General features: G+C 40.2%; 1 protein-coding gene across 1 annotated transcript; it reads left to right on the top strand.

Moving 5' to 3' along the window:
- The first annotated feature begins 4,640 nt into the window (after positions 1–4,640).
- FRRS1L (ferric chelate reductase 1 like) lies at positions 4,641–20,438 on the top strand. Its single transcript, XM_064705601.1, has 5 exons — positions 4,641–5,126; positions 6,811–6,895; positions 7,358–7,496; positions 10,833–11,079; positions 11,483–20,438. Exons 1-5 carry the CDS (start codon positions 4,913–4,915, stop codon positions 11,653–11,655), a joined length of 858 nt encoding a protein of 285 aa, XP_064561671.1. The 5' UTR covers positions 4,641–4,912; the 3' UTR covers positions 11,656–20,438.
- The last annotated feature ends 404 nt before the right edge of the window (positions 20,439–20,842 follow it).

Raw genomic sequence — 20,842 nt, 5'->3', positions numbered from 1 at the left:
CCAAACCGGCTGCGTCCTGCCGACACTCTCCTCTGCCCCCTCCATTTCTTCTCTCTCGTCTCCGCCTCCTTCCCCTTTTCCTCAAAACCACGCCGAAGCTGCCCTTGAGGCAGGAACGCAACGCGTTATTGCCCTTGCGGGGGGAGAGAGAGAGAAGGCACCTGTCCTGCAGCACAAGTCCAAAAATCAGTGTAGAGAGAGCTGGGTGTGTTTGGGCAGGGGGCCAGCAGCACCAGGAGCAGCAGCGGGTGACCGGGATGCTCCATCCCTAAGCCAGACTTGGAGCATGTTCTCAGAATCTGGGGACTGATTTTCACCCGCACTCCAACGACTCCAAGAGCCAGAGAAAACAGCCCTAATCCCAGAATTTATTCATGGGTTGCTTGAAACAAAGCATACCCTCCAGGAGCCTGTGCCCAGGAGGGGCCAAGACCTATGTCCCTCAGATCCCCTGGCTGAAGATGCCGGGACATATAGAAAGCACCTTCACTGCAGAGCAGGGAGCCAAAAGGAGTTCCTCTGCTGCTTTCTCTCACTCACTTATATTCCCCTAGAAGGGTATTATTATTATTATTGTTATTATTATTATTATATTTTAATATTATTATTTTGACTCAGTGGTATCTGTATTTGGCCTGGGGAAAGGCTTTTTAAAAAGGTTATTTTCCAACAGTCAAACTTACAGCACTTTTATTTTAATTCTTCAGATGAAGTCTCAGGAGAGAACAGTTTCTCTTCATCCCCTCCCCATTTCTGAATTCTTGAATAATTAGAATAAAATGACATTGTCACATGTGGAATTAATTGATATAATGCTAAACTCTTTCATGCCTAAACTCTTTAAAACTTTCCTACCTAAATGAACTCTTTGCTAATACAAGCTGAATTTCTCTGCTCTCCAGGCCAACTTTTGCACAGTAAGTAAGTGGTATTTATGCACAGGGAGGCCTTAGTGTGATGCCCTTCATTGCGAGTTCTAATAAAAGGCTGCTCTGTTTTGGCTCCTTATTAGAATAACACTATAAATAACCTCTTTGTAATGAGGACTCGTTAAAAAAAAAGTGAAACCTTTTGCTCTAGAGCCTCCTGGTGCAGGTTGTGCCACCATCTGGTAGATCTGGCTTTCAGGGTAGATACACCTCCCAGAACTGCATTCCAGCTGGGGTAGCAAAGAGTGCCAGAAGGTTAAAAAAATGCAGTATTGGGAGAAAAGTTATAAACTACCTGATGGAAACCAACACACACATATAAACCCCCAAACAAACAAACTAACAAAACTTCAGTTTTAATATACCTTGGAAAGGGTCCATAGTGCTTACTGAAGCAAAATTCATGCTGATTCAGTTCTGGACTTAGTCTTTAGATTGGTGTATGTTATGCTTGTGGAAAAAAGCTTGGAGACATTGTTTTTTCCTACATTAGATTAATTTTACAGAAAGAGTGCTGTTGTGGGCAGTAATGGCACAATCACTCTTGAAGGAAGACCAGATACATAACTCAGTGACAGCAGAAAATGAAAAATTCAACAGTGCTGAGCAACAGATGATCTACGGATCTAATGCAGTTTTTTTATTTGGATGATAGCATATTTAGAGTTCATATTTTCTTGCCTTTCTCCAGAAGATCTGAAGCAATACCATGCCTTCAAAAAGCTCACTCATCTCTTTAGTGAGCTGCTTTCAGAAATAGCACACATCTGTTTCCTTTGTAATGCTTTGGTTTTTCTAAGGCAGTCACTTAGTTTTCACTTTTCTCATAGGAAATGTTCTTCGTCTATTGGCATTTGACATATTTCCCATCATCATTCTGTTTTGTATGCTGTGAAAAAGCTCTGCTTGCAAGAAATTCCAACAATTTTTTCTCCCATGTCTTAGTCTGAGTAACTAACACCACAAGCATGCTTCTGTAAAGTCCCAGATGGTTAACTAGAGCACAGGATAAATGACTACTAATGAAAACTTATGATTCAACAATTTCTCAATTTATTGTTGTTTAATAAAGGAGAGCCCAAGGTAAATGACTTGTAGAGTAGATATATTCCCCACATTGAACAAGAGTGTTGTAAGAGTTGAGAAAACTGCGTATGAATTACAAACTCTGGTTCAGGTTACTACAGATTTACTATAAGAAAACTGCTGTCTCAGGAGCTGTTTTCTCAGTCAGCACTGATGGATACATACTAATTTTTCAGTACATGTTGATTGGATGGAAATGACCAGGAGAACTATGATTTTTTTTTCTGAATGTCTTTTATATAAACTAAGACTTATTGAAACTTTAATTTCTAGTCCAAAGGCTCCAAAAAGCATGAGCCTCCAGGGGAAAGGTATACTGTGAATGACAATAACAGCCAAGAAAGAAGGCACAGTGAGCCTCAAGGATAAGAGGGGGATAAGTCTGGTCCCCAGTTCTGGGAAGACACCCACAGGCTGAGTGCTAGCACCACAGAATTGCCCGAGCTAGAGCAATTAACCATCCAAAGAATGTCACTGCTATGTTCCCCTGAGGCAGGAGGCAATGGTGCAAGAAGTGGTGGAAATGCTCACATCTCTAATTCAGCAAAAGCAAAAGGACTCCTGCTGCCAGAGGACTTCCAACCTGTGGTGCTCAAATTGCTTGTTGGTGTCTCCTCTCAGAGGGACATTACAAGCACGTGCAAGCTGAGAAATGTGGCATTCAGAGAGTTCAGGCATTTGAGGGTTACGGCTGCTCACGCAATTGCAGTTTGGGCTCTTTCTGCTAATGCTTTTTTTTTTGACGACAACATCAATTACTTAATCAGATAAGGATTTTTCCTGCAGTACTGCTGGCAGTGCTGTTAGTTGCAGTGAAGACCTTTCTGTCTGGTGAAAACTGAAGGTATTCATTAGAGCTCCACCTGTCTCAGTGTAATGTGGCTTCCCTGAGCAACCCATTTTTGAGATAGGGACGACCTTCAGACAACCACAAGAGCTTCTACTAAGCAACAAAAAATTCAGGAATATTTTAGTTTTCATTTTTAAGAATTTACTAGGAGGAAGGTCAGTCTCTTAGCCATATCTTCACTTTAGAAAATCAGTGCAGCTCCACTGTAATCACAGAGAGATATCTCAGCTGCCAGATTTAAAATGATAGGTGTCATGTAGGCACAAACAATACATGACAAATATCCTAAGTGTTTACGATAACTGTGAAGCATTGCCCATATCACAGTGTGCTAAAGCCTGTTCCCAGGGAGGAGAAACCAGCATGCAGCTGACAGCTGCTCCCTTGCTGAGCAAATGCTTCTTCACAGGCACCACAACCCTCCGCTAGCTATTTCAAAAAGGGAGATGGGGGGCCTTCATCAAAGTTAATTATTGCCAGAAAGAAGAAGCTGCAGCCTTACTTTCCTGTTAGCCTGATTTATAAGGGCTTTTCTATTGCCATTTGTTTCCTTGTTTTCCACTAGCCTGCTAAAGTTTGCCAGGCTCAGTGGGGCAGGGAGAAGGGACTCAATATTTAGCAGTTGAGCTTGCTGTTGCTTTCCTATAGCTTTTTCCATATGCTACTGTGGAACATGTTGAATTTGCATGCAACTGGTATTATTTTTGCAACTTATTTTCTTCCTCTGTGTGGCTATTCCTCTATTTGCAGCGAGAAGTAGCACGCTACTCCACCAGACTAAACCATGGACATGTGAATTAACATCCTCCACTTGACGCAGCTGAGCACACTCCAGTGTGACAAGTCACCGCTCAGCTCACAGGAATGAACTTATCCCTAATGCAGCCTAGGTCTTGGGCAGCCTCAGTGCCCCACCAAAAAGTAACTCAGTGCAGTCACCGACACTACAAATAGAAAATATTTAAATGGAGGGTTATTTTAATTTCCAAATATTACAGACTGCTGTGTGCTGCTCTTTCTCTCTCTCTCCCTCCCTCCGATTTTCCCAAATTTCCCAAATGTTATTCCAGACTCTCAGAGGAGGAAGTGTGACCATGCATAATAACGCAAAAATAAAATTATGGCTATAAGCAAAAGACAGCAATCCAAACCCAAGTAAGGCAAGGGATGAAAGGCCATGGTTCTTCCATCAACTCGTGGATACCTAGTTGCAAGTCCAGCTTCAGACCAGAGCCCAAGACTATTTTGGGGCAACCTGGGAATTCCTTCAGTCCTGCCAGGTTTGGAGTATGTTGGTATTTCTGCAGTTACATTGCATAAAATACTAAGCAAGAACATGCAATCAGATAGCGAACGCTCGCTGCCATGGGGTTTTACCTGAAAAGAATCTTAAGTTGCGCTGTGTCTCCAGTCCCATCCCAGAAGTCATTAGAAATAATAATAATAATAATAAAATAAATAAATAAAAAAAAGAAAAAGTGAAAACAGCTAAGTTTGCCCGGCAATTACTGAGCAGGATTTATCACGTCCTCCTGAAGCACATGCCAAGAGGCTTTAGTGAATCGAGGCCACGGGGGCAGCCAGGGATGGCTGGGTACTGCCCCTCGACGGCTGTGCCGGCCTGTGCGAGACGTGTCCGCGGCCGGCGGGGTTTCTGCTGGGTGGGGCGCGCTGTGGGATGCGGGAAATCAGTGATCCAGGGAAGGCCACAACCGCGCAACCTGTCAGCGGCGGTCTCCGCGGGAGGGCTCCGTGCTGCCCGGGCTGTGCGTGTGACCGCCCGCGCATCCCGCTCCCGCCGCATCCCGCTCCCGGTGCATCCCTCTCCCGGCACATCCCTCACACGCCGCTCCCCCGCACATCCCCGGCACACGCCGCCCCGACACCTTTTCCCCTCAGCACCCTCCCGGGCCGTCTCTTCGCCCACCGCCGCGGTCCCTCCGGCACCGCCCGTGTTCGGGGCTGGATCCCCCCGGCCGCCGCCCCCTCACCCCCGCGGAGCCGCGCTCGGGCGCCGCCGCCTCCCCGCCCCGCCGCCGCCGCCGCCATGGCGGAGCGGAGCCGCGGCGCTCGGCGGCGGCTGCTGCCGCTGCTGCTGCTGCTGCTCCTGGCCGGCTCCGCCGCCAGCCCGGCGGAGGAGGGCGGCGGGCGGCGGGAGGCGGGCGGCGGGGAGCACGGCGAGGAGGCGGCGCGGCACCACGACTCCTCGTACGGCACCTTCGCCAGCGAGTTCTACGACCTGCGCTACCTCTCCGAGGAGGGTGCGGCGGCGGCCGGGCCGGGCGGCGGGGCCGGGCGGGGCGCGGCGGGCGAGGGGCCCGGACCGGGAGGGAGCGCCGGGCCGGGCCGGGCCGGGCGGGCGCGGGGGTGGCGGGCGGGAGGCGGTGGCAGCGCTGTTCAGCACGAAGGCCAGCGCCCGCCGCCATCTTCCGCCGGCCCGGCCGCCTCAGCCGGCGCTGCCGCTCGGGGCCGGGGCCGCAGGGGGTTCCGGGTGCCCTGCCCCGCTCTCCGCAGAGCCGCCGCCTCGTCCGTGGGCATCCCCGGGCACGGCATCCCCGACACGGCATCCCTGGGCTCGGGCGTGCCCCCGGGCGGGAGCTCGGGCCGGGGGCCGTCGCTTCCCCGCAGAGCGGGGCCAGCCGGCGGCACCTCGCTTTCCCCTCTCGCAAAGCTTTCCGGGCTGGTGGCGTAAAAAGGAGTCCTGGGGTGTGAGGGCTTCGAAAGGACGTGCGATGCCCTAAAGTGTCAAGAAGCAGCATGGTCGTGCGGTTTTGGTGTGGGTTTTTTTTGAATTTACAAATGGTGGAATGTTAAAACACCACTTTTGCAGCTAAGCTGCATGGAAAACCATTTGTTCAATGGATTTGAAAATAAGTAAGGAGTGAGAAAATTGCATGTCCTGTGACCCGTGTTTCAGTAATGCACCACTACACGCTGCTGCGAAATTCTGCAAACTTATTAGTGCAGGGTAATTTACCTGCCCTTGATAGAGTTATTGTAACTGTAATTTGCAGTTTACAGCAGCATACTTTCTCCATTACCATTGTCAGAAATCTAGGGAAGTAAATCAGGGCTCCCGAATGCCCTAAGTTGTGTAGGTCAAAATTTGTGTGCTGGTGCTGTAGCTAACTGCAGTGTTCATTTCCCACTCAATGAAGCACTTTTCCTACTCAATGAAGCGTTTTCAGAGGACTTTCTAGTTCCACAACTAGCACTTTGGTTTTTATCTGGCTAAATAAAAAAACATCTTATTAACATATCTGTGCTTATGCAACAGACACCAGCTGCCACAAGCCAAGGCTGAATAGGTCTGTTAATAAACTTTTTCACTTTTTCTTTGGTACTATAATCCAGCAGAAGGGATCACTTGGAATCATAACTCTCACTGTCTGGCTCTTCTGGCTCTGCCATCACAAGTGATTGAAGGCCATAACTTCAGGCAATTCCCTGCCCTGATACTCTCTTACCTTTTACTACAATATGTATTTTATTTTACTTCATAAGGGAGGATGTATTACAGGGTCTTTTCAGTATCAATTCCTACAGCTCTGCATCTGGTGCCCTGCCCGCATTTATACCTAATGCTGTCATTTATGGCTAAGGGCTCAGTTCCCTTATGGATTTCCTGAGGGAACTATGAGCGCACAAGGAGAGAGTGTACTGCAAAAGTCCATGATCCTGTTGCCTTATATTTAACTTCTGCTCTCCAGCATTCTTCGCTCTCCTTGATGAATGTAGGAAACCTTAGAAAAGTTTTCTTTTCAGTTATTTATGTTACTTTGACCCAGGACCATCTGAGCAGTGGGTTTTGTAGGTGACAAAGTAGTCACTCATCTGAACAGTACAGTTATCAGCAAAGTAAATGGCCTGGAAGACCTGCTCTTTAGTATTGTTGATTTTTAGTCCTTGTGTTTTATTTAGTAATGGTTTATTCTGATTATACAGGTTACCCTTTCCCTACTGCTCCTCCTGTGGACCCATTCGCAAAAATCAGAGTGGATGACTGTGGAAAAACCAAGGGATGCTTCAGGTCAGTCTGAGATAAGAGTCTAGATACCTTTATGTTTACAGATGATGACTTATGATATTGGAGACTCTGGTTGGTGTTTCATAGTAATTTTAATAAATGTTTGCTGCTTAAGACCATACAGCTATGGTCATATATTATTGGAGGTAATTCATTTATTTAAGAATACATGTCATAGTTACAGACCTACAGTTCTTTCTTGTATTTTCATGAAGCACTTCAAAAAACAGAGCAAAGAAGGTCAACAGTAATATTTTGTGTTATTGTTGGCTGTACTGTTTGAATACTATATACTAAAAGAGTAATACTTGCAAAAAATTAATGCTACTTTATGTCCAGCAGAATATATGCTTTACTGCCATTATACCAAAATACATTCTTTTAGGTTTTTTTGCAAAACCTTAATTAAGTTCCATAGCAGGAAATTTCAAGGAAAAAGTTACGTATATTTCCAATTCCATTTAGGTATGGTAAGCCTGGATGCAATGCAGAGACTTGTGACTACTTTCTAAGTTACCGCAGAATTGGAGCTGATGTTGAATTTGAGTTGAGTGCTGACACAGATGGCTGGGTGGCAGTGGGATTTTCCTCAGACAAGAAAATGGTAAGATATGTACAGCTTTTCATGTTGGCAATAAACACACACTTTCACATGCTGGGATATAAATGGTTTGTGTACATTTATATATTTGATCGGTGAGAAACAGAGCACGTAAGGTAAAACTGGCTTGCTGAAACAAAGCACCATTCAGTAGCCCCCCTGGGAGCACTGCCTCACAGAAAACTGCTTCATCCTTCCTAACATCTCCTTTCCCTTCTTCTCTGAGAACTGCAACAGTATTTCAGTTCAGCTCTGAATGTTTGAATGTCACTAGCTTTTTGCCTTTTCTTTAGAAAAGCCCTCAGGGATAAGCCAATTCACATGGAAATGTCCTGTTGCGCTTTATGCCAGTGTAATTTGGGCAAAAGACACATCATAAACTGAATAGCAAATAATTTTATTCTTGAGAAAATCAGCTAACTTTCAGCAATATAAATTTTTATTTCACTTTTGTTTAACTTGGGAAATTTTTTGGTTTCTTTCATACTTATGTGTTGTTCTGGAGAAGCCACAAATGTGTGAGAAAATGACTCCTGCTAATTTAAACATTTATACTCAAGAAGGCAGTCTTATTAAAATTTCTTCTCTCTCCTCTGGATTGTTATTGGGTTCTGTTTTATGCTTATCCCTGTATTTACTTTTTAATTTAAAAGCTTCAATTTTCAGTGAATTTCAATGACCAAAACGGAAGCATGTAATATGTGGACTTTAAAAAATGTGGGCAATAGATGACTTATGCAAAAATGGTTTGTCTGTGATCCTTGCTAAAATGTTTAGGATTAAAATGCTGTTTATAATATCAGTGTTCATGTACAGAAACTCTCCTGAGTATATAGAACAATACTGGACCTATGTCCTAAATCACAAGGCAAAGAAAGGACTGTTTCTTGTGGTGTTGAAAGTAGCAGTCTGAAAAAATACAGGAATTAGATGTCCTGGGATAGGACCCACAAAAAATGAATTGGAAGACTTGCACTGATTTAACAGAAGTTTTATGAAATCCCATCCTCCCAGACTGCACTCTTCAATTCACTCTTGTTTACACATTTTTGGACCTGAAGCTGCAACAATGTTCTTGGCTGGAAAAGGATTGTTTTGTCTAACTAAGCTGTGAAGAGAATTTGCTAACACTTTATATGAAGTTCAAAGTTATATACTAATGCAGTACAGAATCTGAAGAATATGAAAGCTAAAACTTAAGGCATCATTTGACCCAAAATGGGAAACAGAAAGAAAATGTGAGGACAAGTGCTTCTCAGTCATTACTACATATATTTTAATATGACACTGTAAATAAACACAAGACAATAGAAGGTTTTTGTGTCATAAAGAACAGTTCATGTCACAAGAAACAGTTTGTGGTTTTGGTGTAAAGAACAGCTTTACAGCCAAATTTTGAGAGGAGTTTAGAAGCTTGCCAATGCAGGTACTCGACAGGGTTTTCAAAGCAGCTCAGCACCTCTAAGTATTTGTCCCCAAACTATCAGATTGTGCTTCCAGTTTGTACCTCTGAGGTACCTGCAGTGGACCCCAGGGTCCCACTGCCCTCCTCTTATCAGCCACTTGCAAAGCAGGCACAGCAAGCAGCAGGTTAAGTCTGAGCTTCTGGTAAAGAGAATAAAGCAATTGTAAAGTAAAAGGTTTTGCTTCCAAATTTGCTCCACATGTCATATAATGCCCATAAGTCAGCTGGGCTTAACCAGCTAGCCTCTCTCTTCCTGTCTGGCTCTCTTGCTGACTTCATCTTTTTCATAACTTCCAGGATGTTTTGGTGTCCTGGGATGCACAGGCTTTGATGATAAAATGGCTCTGGGTCAAAACAGCTTAGCTCTGAGAAATGGGCTGTGCTTTGGAGGCCCTGATCAAAATTGTGTGGCCTGGATAGTTTCAGAAATTAAGGGAAAAAAACCCTATTTCATGTCCTCAATAGATTTTTTTAAAGTTCTATGACCTATTTCTTTGTCTCAAGTAACATTATGCTTTTCCACTTTCAGGCTTTTGTGTCTCGGCAGGATTTTGAAATGTCATTCTGTTAACTGAGATTCAAAATGCCTTTTTCTTTCCTTTTTAGTTTTCTTCCTTCAGTGTAAAAACACCTTTATTTTTGCCTCTTTGTGCTGAAGAATGAGGGATTTGTGCTTAGATGTATAAAAGTTAAACTTGGGAAATGAGTTATAGAGAGCAGTGATGGTCTCAAGACAGAGGCTGGAAAGGTCTGCAGCAGCACCAAGGTGCAGAAACTGTTCAAGCATGTGTTTTACTTAGTTGTCCCCTCTTTCCACCCACTTCTTGCACATCTTTTACAAATGCACAGTGCAATATTCCCATAGTGCTGAAATACACTTCTCCTCTCTTTTCCCTGTAATAAAGAACTAAGGGATGATCACAGTAGCAAGCATCATGTCTTTCATCAGTATGACATTCTCATAAGGATATGGGAGGAGTAGGGCCTGTATTTAATACAGCACTGATAGCTGTGCCACTCATCCAGCTTGGATAGTGCTCTGATGGCTCTTGGTGCTAAGGCTTCTATGAGATAATGCTCCTGAAGTTCCTGCTCATCCCTCTGCTCTACCACTCTGTCAGCCACCTTGAGTAACTGCTCCAGCAATTGCTTTAGTATTTCCATGAATTTCCTTTACAAATAAGTGGCTCCTTCTTCTTTCTGTCTCTTGGTTCTTTGGTGGCTGCTTATGCTGAGTGAAGAAGCACATATTGATTGCATTTTTTTCTTTGTATCCTGTGGTATATTGTATTCTGTTATTACAACATTTCTTATAAGAAATAAGAGTTATGAGAAATGATGTTTCCTAAGTGAACATGAGAAGAGATTAGAAAAGACTTACTGTAATCAATGCTATTATTTTCTCATATGTAGTAGATTTGTTTCCTCTGTCTCACTAAAGTTTATTGGTTTTATGTCCATGATTTGATGCAGTGGATTTTGTACACATCAGAGATTCAAGACTGCAACATTTTATGAAGCAGTATGCCAGAATTTCACAAATAACAGCCTTCCATGGATCAATTAATTATGTGATGTCAGAGTGATATCATATCCTACAAATATATGTTAAGCAAAATAACTCTTAGAAAGATCCAAAAGAGAATTCACAGGGAGTAACAGTATGTAGTTATTGCCACCCGCTTAACATGCTTTTCAGTCTTACTGAAGACACCTGATAAGGGATACAAATATTTATGTATATATAACTTAGAAAGAAGGAAAGAGCACGCCAGGTCTTGATTAGCTTTGAATAATTAAAATTATATACATAAACGAGGAAGTGTTTTATGACCCTTTTGTTATCCATCTTCAAATTTTTTTTAACCTTGTAGGGAGGAGATGATGTCATGGCTTGTGTTCATGATGATAATGGAAGAGTCCGAATACAGCACTTCTACAATGTTGGTCAGTGGGCTAAAGAAATCCAGAGAAATCCTGCTAGGGATGAGGAGGGGGTTTTTGAAAACAACCGTGTAACGTGTCGATTCAAACGTCCTGTCTACGTTCCCCGAGAAGAAACCATCGTGGATTTGCACCTGAGTTGGTATTACCTGTTTGCTTGGGGCCCAGCAATCCAGGGTAAGTTGATCTCACCAACTCAGTTGAAGTGCCAAAATTGATAAATTTCCTTCAATTACATGACTCTTACTAGACACACCCTCTCCCCACCCTTTTTTTTTTAAAGAACTAAAATTCTGGCAGCATAAGGCTTAAAAAAGAAAGACAGGATATGTCTTGTTTTCCTGGATATATATCTACTATCCCCACTTCTTAAAGCTGAATTTAGAAGAACTTCATAACTAGAAGTTCTTAATTCATTTGAAGGATGTTTGTTGTTTACTTGAATTTCATTTGTACTCCCTGACAGTGTAATATTGCATGCTTCCATAAGTTTGAAAATTACCTCCCTGCCTGTTTCTTCAGTAGAGTTACAGAAAAAATTGCATCTGATGTTATTTCTTTCTGCCCTTACCTGCTAAAGGTTCTATAACTCGTCATGATATCGACTCTCCACCCGTGTCGGAGCGTGTTGTCAGCATTTACAAGTACGAAGATATTTTCATGCCTTCGGCTGCCTATCAGACCTTCTCCTCTCCATTCTGCTTGCTCCTCATTGTTGCACTGACCTTCTATTTATTGATGGGAACCCCATGACCAATGGCAAATAGCAAGAATTTGGCAGTGGAAGTTTCTCAGGATGGACGGCTATATGGATGGACAATGCATTTTTCTTTTGGAATTTATATCACATCACCATCCTCATCTAGCTGCTTTTGAACATAGTTAGCTTCTCAGAAGAGTGAAATAACCATCTCCCTTGAGTGGCAGAGTGGTGACAAATCATTTAAGAAAATCAGTGAACTAGGAGAATATTTTCAGTGTTGTGATTACTTGCTTAAGAACAATGAGACTTTTGTAAAATCAATGTGTGTATGTGTGTGTTTGTGTGTTTGGGAGGGGTATGTGTGTTCAGGTGAATTTAGTGATGGACATCTTATCAAATAACAAAATTGCCTTCCAAATTGCTACAAAAAAAGCAAATTTGGGAAAACACTGCAATGCTGTTTGGTACTTCTAGAGCAGAGAGCACAACTCCAAGTGCAGTTTCCAATCTGAAGACCTGGAAACCAATACAGCAGTATAAAAACTGCACTTCAGTAGTGGATAGTTCTCCCAGTCTATTTTTTCTTTTTTTTTTTTTAATATTTATCAAAGTGTACTTGCTGTAGTACTTCCAAAACTAAACTTGCATATTCAAGCATTAGCATGATTTTTTTTTTCAACAGAAATAGGTGATGAATGCCTTTATTGTGTTTCAATAGCCTTTTGGAAAGAAATGTCTACTTCTTTTAAGAGTGAGATATAAAGTAATTTAAACAAGGGGACAGGAGAATACAGCAATATAAATTCTCCATGTACTGGAAAACCAGATGTAAAACATGCAGACTATAAAAGTTCCCAACAAGCCATAGGATGTCGTCCTCATAGATTAAATCATTTTTTCTCTTTTTATGAAAAAAAAAGCAATTTTGCTGACATGTAAATATATTTTAAGTAATTGTGCAGTAGTATGGAGTAATCTCTTTTTCTGTGTTGTATGCCACTAAATCCTGTTCATGTTAAGGGTGACTTTGGGCAGCTGGTGTAATCTTACAAAGAAATATAAATGAGATTACTTGTAAGAAAAGACAGGGATTATTAAGAACAGCAGTATCTTTTGTTCATCAGACCACTGCTAAAATACAGGTATTGTGGAAAAAGATGAGCTAAAAAGGAAATTAGAAAATACATTAGCTGTTTTTATCACCAATAAATAGTACAAGAGGAATGCTAAAATTTACAGAGATGAAAAGTGTCAAAATGCATTTATGAGCCACAGACTATAATAAAAACTTGGAGTGAAGAATTTCTGTTCTTTACATAACAGGAAGTGGATGACACGTTTCCATATAGCAGTCAAATGTGCTTAGGTAAGGTTACTCATTCACATTCCAACTTACACTCAAATTCTACTTACGTAGAATTGAAGTCTAACTAGTGCCAAAGTTTTATCTAATGTGATACACTTGAGGACTCTCTAACATAGAATCTGGTAAAGTATATGTAATGCAACTCTTTTCTATTCTCATTGCTGCATGGAGTATAAAATGATTAATTAGCTTGGTTGGGTTTGCATTATTATTCACAGATTGATGTCTGTAGACCTAAGTTTTTTTAGGCTTAAGGTGTATGAATTAGATTGAAGATGAACTTATCTTCATAACAAACACTTTATCCCTATTTCAAAAGATTGATTCATATTTTATATTTTCATTGGTGTCTTTAAGGATTTGTTCACTTAAAATTACTGCACTAGAATTCAGGAAAGGGAAGAGAAATTCAGAAGTGAACTTCTAAAGTGCATACAGTAGCTTTATTTAGTATAAATTACTTCTCTCAGGTCAGTTAACTTACTCATCATCTGATCAAGTAGAGACCACCTAATAAGGTCTGCTTTGGCCCACAACAGCTGTGTAATTTAGCCTTAAGATTGGCTGGAGCAGATAAGCAAAAGCCTGGATAATGAGCTTTACATTCAGCAAACAGGTGAAGTGAAGAAATCATTAGGGTAAATTCTTTCTCTCAGGCAGCTGAGATATTGCAGCTCTTTCTCAGAGCCTGAGGGTTGCTTTAGTTTATGGCTTGGTTTTTACTGTTTCAGCTGTTTACTTGATTACCCACTAAAGGGCTAATTTAATAATTTAAAGGTACTGAACTTGGATAGAAACCCAGTTTGGCTTCTCTTTTCTTCTTTAATAGAGCTCTGGATTTAGGATATCCTAGTTGGACCTGAGCACACAGGTATGTTATAGATGATAGTAATAATACTAAGGTAAAATTTTGTGACAGCTGTCAATCTGTTTTCTACACATATGGAGCCAGATGTGGTTAAAGTTCAGGATTTGAAGAAAGAGCAAAGTATTTTACATTATTTACAAAATTTTCAAATTACTTGTCAGTGTGCTGTGTTTTTGTCATTATACTTTTCTCTTGTTGAAGTACTAGCAGAAATGTGCACTTCTAAAACATCTTTCATCTAAGCTTCACAGTACTTAATTAGCCTAATAAAGTGTTTCTAATCAAAAGGGAGGAAATAAAAGGCCACAGGAAGCAGCAAAACAATTTATTATCTGGCATTTAAATGGATGGTTGAGTTTAGCACTGAGTTTATCTAAGAGTTCCTCCTCACAGTGGGAAAATCAGGACTGTGGAATTCAAGTTGCCAAACAATGGAGGTATGAGTGTCTAGAAGTTGGTAGTTGGGATAAACATCTGAGAAGAGGAAGGTTATAAGAGAAATGTGGTATGTAAGCTTGTATGATATTTGGTAAGTCTTAACATTTGAGTGGGCATAGTAACTTGTCATGGAGACTATTTTGGTTTTCACATGTTGTCTTCTTGTTTTTCTTTTTAATATTGAAAAGCAGGATTTATCCCTGTTATGCAAAGTTACTATAAAGTAACAGACTTCAAAGTAATTTTTAAGTGATTATGGTATTTAAAAATGTTTTGTTTTATTATTTTGTCTAATTGACTGGTACTACACAAACTAGAAGCAAAGGTGTGTTTTGGAAAAGTAGACAGATATTTCCCACTCCAAATAATTTTTTGTTTCTTTAGTGTGATTACTACCAAACAACTATTAAAGAACACATTCCTAAGTGCTTTAATTTTAAGAATTTCTTGCTGCAGAGTGACTTCATACAGAGGTATTGAGTTTAGAGAGGGCATATTTAGACTATGGTGTTGTTTGGAAATTCAACTGTGGCTACTAATTAGAAAGATTTTATTTTTTTTTTGCATAATCTTTTTTTCATTGCTGGTATCAAATAACTGGGGTTTTTTTTAGGTAGAGGTGAAATGCTAATTGATTTCCTCCTCCTCAAAAAAAAAAAAAAAAAGACATCTAACTGATTTGGTAATGTGATTGGATAATGGATGATGGTGTCTTCTGTTATTACAAGGGAAGTATTCCATTTTTGAAAGAGAAGATATTGATGAGAAAAGTTTGAACTCCCTCTGTGGCCTTGTCTTGGTGGGTTTTGCACTACTTGGATAGTAAGAAAATAAACAGTTGAGGCCTCTGTAATCTGAAGAAACCCCCAGTTTGGGTTAAATGTTGTTAAAGCTGGTTTTGGGACTGACTTTCCCAATCTTCAGCGCAGGCATTAGAGAATGACTGGAGTGTGGTGTACAGCAGCATGGCACTCAGGCAGTGGTCTTGACGCTCACTTGAGGCACCATATCTTGAAAAAAGAGCCCTGCAGCTGCCTCTATGTACTAAATAGCTAAGAAGTTATTTCTTAGTAACTGCTATAAGTTCAAGGGAAGACAGAGGTGTTCTTTTCTTTTTTTTTTTCTTACTTTCTCATCCCTCCAATGCATGAGAGATTTACAAAAAAGAAAATTATTCCTGTTTTAGAGGGTAGACCCTCTGTCTGGCCTTTCAAGTCTTTTCTTGGTCCGTTGGAAGTTTGCATCCTCCAGTACTCCAGAGGCAGAATTAAAGTTTATATGCAAATTATGTAACTTTAATAGCATTTAAATGGCATTTTGTTACTCTATGGTTTCATTAGTTTGGCACACTGTTGTGTAGCAGGTGTACTTCCCCCCACCCTCATCTTGTTTTAACATCTCCAAATAATTTCCCCAAAGTAAAGTATTTGGTAATAGACATAGCAAGAACAAAATATGTATTTCAGAGGATTACATAACGTGTAATACCAGTTATTTTCAGAAGTAGCTATTATGTTAGTGTTTTATACAAAAGATGACTTTGCCTAGAGCCTTAGATTTATAATATAATCAGAAATACTTTTAAATATTGCAGTGTTTCAGTGCCTCATGGAGCTGAGGATGTGTGTGGCTTACAAGAATTGGTATGATCCTTTTCAACCCCATGTAATGAAACTGGTAAAGCATTTTGCTTGAATGCTGCACAGTGAGGCATTGGTGACTCCAGACGGTTTGGAACAGAAGAATGGAGAGACTGGTAGTAAGGACAAATAACAAGGAAGGGCTATTGGTTTTGGCATGCTTTCTGTTTTTGTATAAATTTACGTGTGGCAGTGCCTGTCTGGCAGTCTTTATCCAACTATTATTTGGTGTAGGGTTAGGAAGGAATAGAGTCTGACTTGAAAGAGATTTTGGCTGCCAGACAGGTTCCAGCTGTTTAAGGGCTGATGATCAGGTCAGACCATGCCATAAGATGTCCTCTGCTGTCAAGCTCCATGTTAAGAGCTGGAGGCTTGATCTGGCCTCCAGAGGTAAAAAGCCCAACAAAACCCCATAGGCAGCAGCAGCAGGGAGTGAGTACCTGCTCAGTTTGTAGAATGGCCAGTGGGCAGGTACTCCCTGATGGCTGCAGTCTGAGTATCAAAAGATGTGGGCTCTAAATCTTAACAGCTTTGTACATTAGCTCCCCTAATTAAAATTTTATTATTAGTATTTCTGTAGCAGTCTCTTTGGGCAGCTCTCCCTCAACCTGCCCAGGATAGAGATGGATCTAACAGGAAGATTTTAAAGAAGATGTCAAGTCCTTGTGTACAAAAATTAATAAAAAAAGAAAATAATTTTTAAAGCATATTCCAACTTTTTACTTTTTTTTCTTATCTAGTTATTTATACGCAGTTTGTATGTCGAGGTATCTGATTTTTGCAAATACATAGTAAGACCTAGGTAAGCCTTCCTTTTCTAAACATTTTTTTTAAATATGAAGTAGTCCCTTCAGTAACTTTTTTTTTCTGCTCTCACAGTAGGTTTGATAGAGTTATATATGCTTCAACATGGTTACTTAACTTACCTAATTTGGGCTTAGATAGTGAGGCAAAAGCAGTGCAATTTTGAAATGTCAGAGAGGATGTGTGCAGCTTATGGAGTTGATAGGTGTGAAAATGCAGACTTAAAAGATATTACTTGCTTTGAAAATCTGTGTTACAACTTGGCAACAGCAATGAAACTGCTGTAAAGAAGGGGACAGATTTTTTTTTCCCTTGGATTACTGAGTATTTTGATTAGAACTCATAGACTGTCTCAGGTTGGCAGGAATCCATATGGATCTTAGAGCCCAACAAACACTGTACTCCTCACAGGACTGCCTGAAACTAACCCATATGACTCAGAGCATCATCTAGATGCTCCCTGAACTTCCCTGTAGAGCCTGTTGCAGTGACTGGGCACCCTCTTAGACAGGAATCTTTTCTTAAGGTGCCATTTTAATTTCCCCTGACACAGTTCCATAGCCATTCACAACTGTTGCTTTTGCCCTCTTTCTGTGTTTCTTAGCTAAGTAGGAAGGTTCTTCCAAACCAGTGTGGGGTTGGAATAAGTGCAAGACTTCATATTCTGTATCTTAGAACAGCTGCTGCTCCACATAGGCTCGATCTGATCTGCAATTAAAGGCTAATTAGGAATGTCCTTACAAGATGAACTTTCATGTGGCATTCTTAAGACATTTTCTGTAAAGGTGTTTTACTCTTTAGAGCATTACAAAATTACCAGTACTTTTCTTAGCTGTTTCTAAAGGATTCTTAAATTCATATTTGCATTTTTGAAGAAGTAATTGGATTTTTCAGAAGTGCTGAGCAGCTGCAAATCTGTTATGGCTCCAATGCTTACTCAGGGAAGTGAACATTTTATGGTAACTCGTGATTTAGCTTCATATCTCTCTCCTAGTTTTGATGTCATTCAGTTTAATTTTCTATGGTGGTATTGGTAGAAGACTAAATAAATGAAAAAAATCACTTAGACTTTGTGCCAAGGAATAAAAATATTCCTGCTGATTTTTCACAACAGTGATCTGTAAGATTTAGATAATGGAAAGTATTCTTTGTGTAATTGATATTTAGGCAGTGTGATTTAGCTGAAGGTATTTGTGTGTGCATGTAAAGTCTGAGAATTATACAAGATTATACAAGATAAGCTAAAAAAAGAGGCTAAATTCTACTCTGGAGATAAGAGAAAACACAGAACCTTACGTGTTCCCTGACTCCTAGCTGATTTTGGGGGAGACAGAATGATAGAGGAAGAAAGTATATAAACTTGAGATATTACGTGTGTGGTGATTATGTTTGCAGTTTTTATACACACATCTTCTTTCTTCAGTGCAAAAATTAGCCTCAGTCTTAGATGTATTACAGTGTTATTTTCACCTTTTTTTGCATACAACCTGAAACAAGAATAAGTTCAATAAGTCAAAAGAATGTTGTCATATAGAGTATTAGGGTAATAAGAAGGGAAGCACAGATGCCACAGTTAAACCTAGGAGGAAAAAAAATCTTGGTATTTAACTCCAGAATATTGTGTCTGCTTCTGAAATACTTGACTTCTCACATAGAAAGCAATGGGCTCTTTTTTAGTTTTTTACCTTTGGTGATATGAAACAATTGATAAATATTGAAATATAAAAAAATATCACAGTAGAATTTTTAAAGCTGGAATTATCATTCAAGTCTTGACAAAGAGATTCAAAGATTAAATTTCAGACCTATTAACTCATTAGAAAAATGAAATAGTGGGACCCTGACTTTTGTGTGTGATGTTCCCAGCCTTTATTTAAGCAGATATATTTTATTAGCATGTTGAGTTCTGTTTAGGTTATAACTGATGCCTGATATATCTTGGTATTTCTGACTTATATATCCTGAGGTCTAGTTTGCTTTAACCTCTTTGCAAATAAGCTGGCTGTCATAACTGTGTTAACTCTTGCCACTTGTTTCTTATTACATGAAGTGTAATGGTTGAACCTGAAATGCCGTCTCTACCTTTTGAATTCATTCAGTTCTTTGTCAAGACTAATACACAGATAAAACATACAAATAAGAAACTTGTAACTATAGTGTTAAGTGGTGTTCTGCATTCTCTATGCCAGGCTTCATTCTGTATGCCAACACCCAGCAGCCATGTGAAGTCAATGAGCATTTGATTGGATAGGAGTGCAGAATGGAGGTTTTGTAATCCAGAAGAATTTGCCAAACTTCTTTGTGCTCTAGTCTTTTCAGCAAAAATAACACTGAGTGAATAGATAATGAAATTACGGTGACCTATGGGACTACTTTACAATCCGTGCATGCCCTAAAGTATTGCTTTGTAACATCTGTTTTATACTAAATGTTGGTGTTCAAGTGAGCCTTGTTAGCTATTTGACAGTGACAGACAATGATATTTATAAAACTGTTGCAATAAATGCCTTTCTAGTCTAAGAAAATGTGTGTATGGCATTTATAAAGGGGAAAAAAAGTCTCCATGAGGTTAAAGAACCCTCTGCACTGCCTATGTTAATAATTCCTCCCCATGCCATGGTCTTGAATTTGTTAGCCTAATTCCATTTAAGTCAGTGAGACTGGTCATTAGCAAATTAACAGATGTGAGAAGACTGCCTTTTTTTTTTTTCCACTATGTGAATCACAATGAAACTGTAAGTGAATGTGATCATTTCTATTTCAACAAAGTATTAACCACATTGTCAATTGCTATAACTATGTAGAATTTAGAGGTTCCTGTGCTGACCTCTGTGCTGTGTTTTTGTAACTATTTGATACAAATATGATCAAGTTGCAATATTACAAATTGGTATTCTTTATCTACTGTCATCAGTGCCCTGTTCCTCGGCCAGAATGGCTTCTGAAGCAGCCAGAACAGGCTTTTGCAGAAAAGAAGTAAATGAAAGTATATTAGGAACTGATAACAAAGAGGAGGAAGTGCCATGATACTTAGCAAGCAAAAGTAGCTGTATTAGTCTCTCAAACAGGGATGCTTCAATTTCTGAGACTGTTAAGGTTTCAGCAGATATTTCAGCTCCTTACTCCTCCTTACTGTTGGACTGGGAAGAAGAGTTGGCTTGGAGCAACAAGAAATGTATTGCTTTCACACTGTGTGGTCTGTTTGATGTGTTGGTAGTATTATTGCAAGCCTGTAGATGCAGGCTGCAAGAAAGGGTGGATCTTGTGTGTGTCAGCTACTTGTGCACTGTCCAAGTCATCATGATCAGTAGAGGCATTACATGTACCAAATCTATTTAAATTATATTCTGTTTGTCTTGCATTATGTGACAGCTGATGGACTGGTGAGGAATTTGTCACAAAACCTGATGGATCCCAAACATTCCTGTGTTACTCAGATCTCTGTATATCCAGCTCATGTTCTGTGTTTGTCCATCCACAGTCCCACTGCTGCTGTTTTGCATGCTTTTTCCAGTGATTGAACACTTTTGTGTCGGTGCTATTGACCACTCTGCCTTACAGCCATGCATTTCGTTCCCCTTGTTAATGGAACAAGATTCAGTCTTCTGTGTGAATCATTCAAGAGTCGCTCTGCTGATAATTTTGTACACTTTAACTGAGATGTTGAACAAAGTTGTTTCTGCAATAAAGTCAGGCTATAATCACTGCGTGCAATCAGACATGGTGTTCCCAAGGATTTGTTTTCATTTTCACCAATATTTTGTAAATGACATTTAATTTGGAGCCTTCTCATCTTAGCAGTTGAGCTGCATAAAATAATAATTTTTTCATTAGCCCAAAATGCAAAGATACAGGCAGATGACCTGAAGATGCAAATGTTGTATCTTAAATCATTGACTTTAACTTTTTTTTTTCTTTGCTTCTGGTACTAGTGAAACTATAATAGTTTAATTTAGGTATTTTTCATTGATCTGAAGATGGTATTACTTTATCATTAAATTGAGGACAATTTATGAAGCAAGATTAGCCTCAACTGAATGTTTGCAAATGCTCAGTAACACAGACTAAAACAAATAGTGTCTCATGCAGGGATAGTTATTTTCTAAATACACAGGCCAGTG

This window comes from Zonotrichia leucophrys, chromosome 2 (assembly GCF_028769735.1).
Source record: "Zonotrichia leucophrys gambelii isolate GWCS_2022_RI chromosome 2, RI_Zleu_2.0, whole genome shotgun sequence".
NCBI classification, from domain to species: Eukaryota; Metazoa; Chordata; class Aves; order Passeriformes; family Passerellidae; genus Zonotrichia; species Zonotrichia leucophrys.
Note: the sequence above shows the minus strand (reverse complement) of the source record. Positions and strands in the feature narration are given on the sequence as shown.

Coding starts and splice junctions, on each gene's coding strand:
- FRRS1L (XM_064705601.1), top strand. CDS start 4,913: ATGGCGGAGCGGAGCCGCGGCGCTCGGCGGCGGCTGCTGCCGCTGCTG. Junction 5,127..6,810: donor GCGCTACCTCTCCGAGGAGG/GTGCGGCGGCGG, acceptor CTGATTATACAG/GTTACCCTTTCCCTACTGCT. Junction 11,080..11,482: donor TTGGGGCCCAGCAATCCAGG/GTAAGTTGATCT, acceptor TACCTGCTAAAG/GTTCTATAACTCGTCATGAT.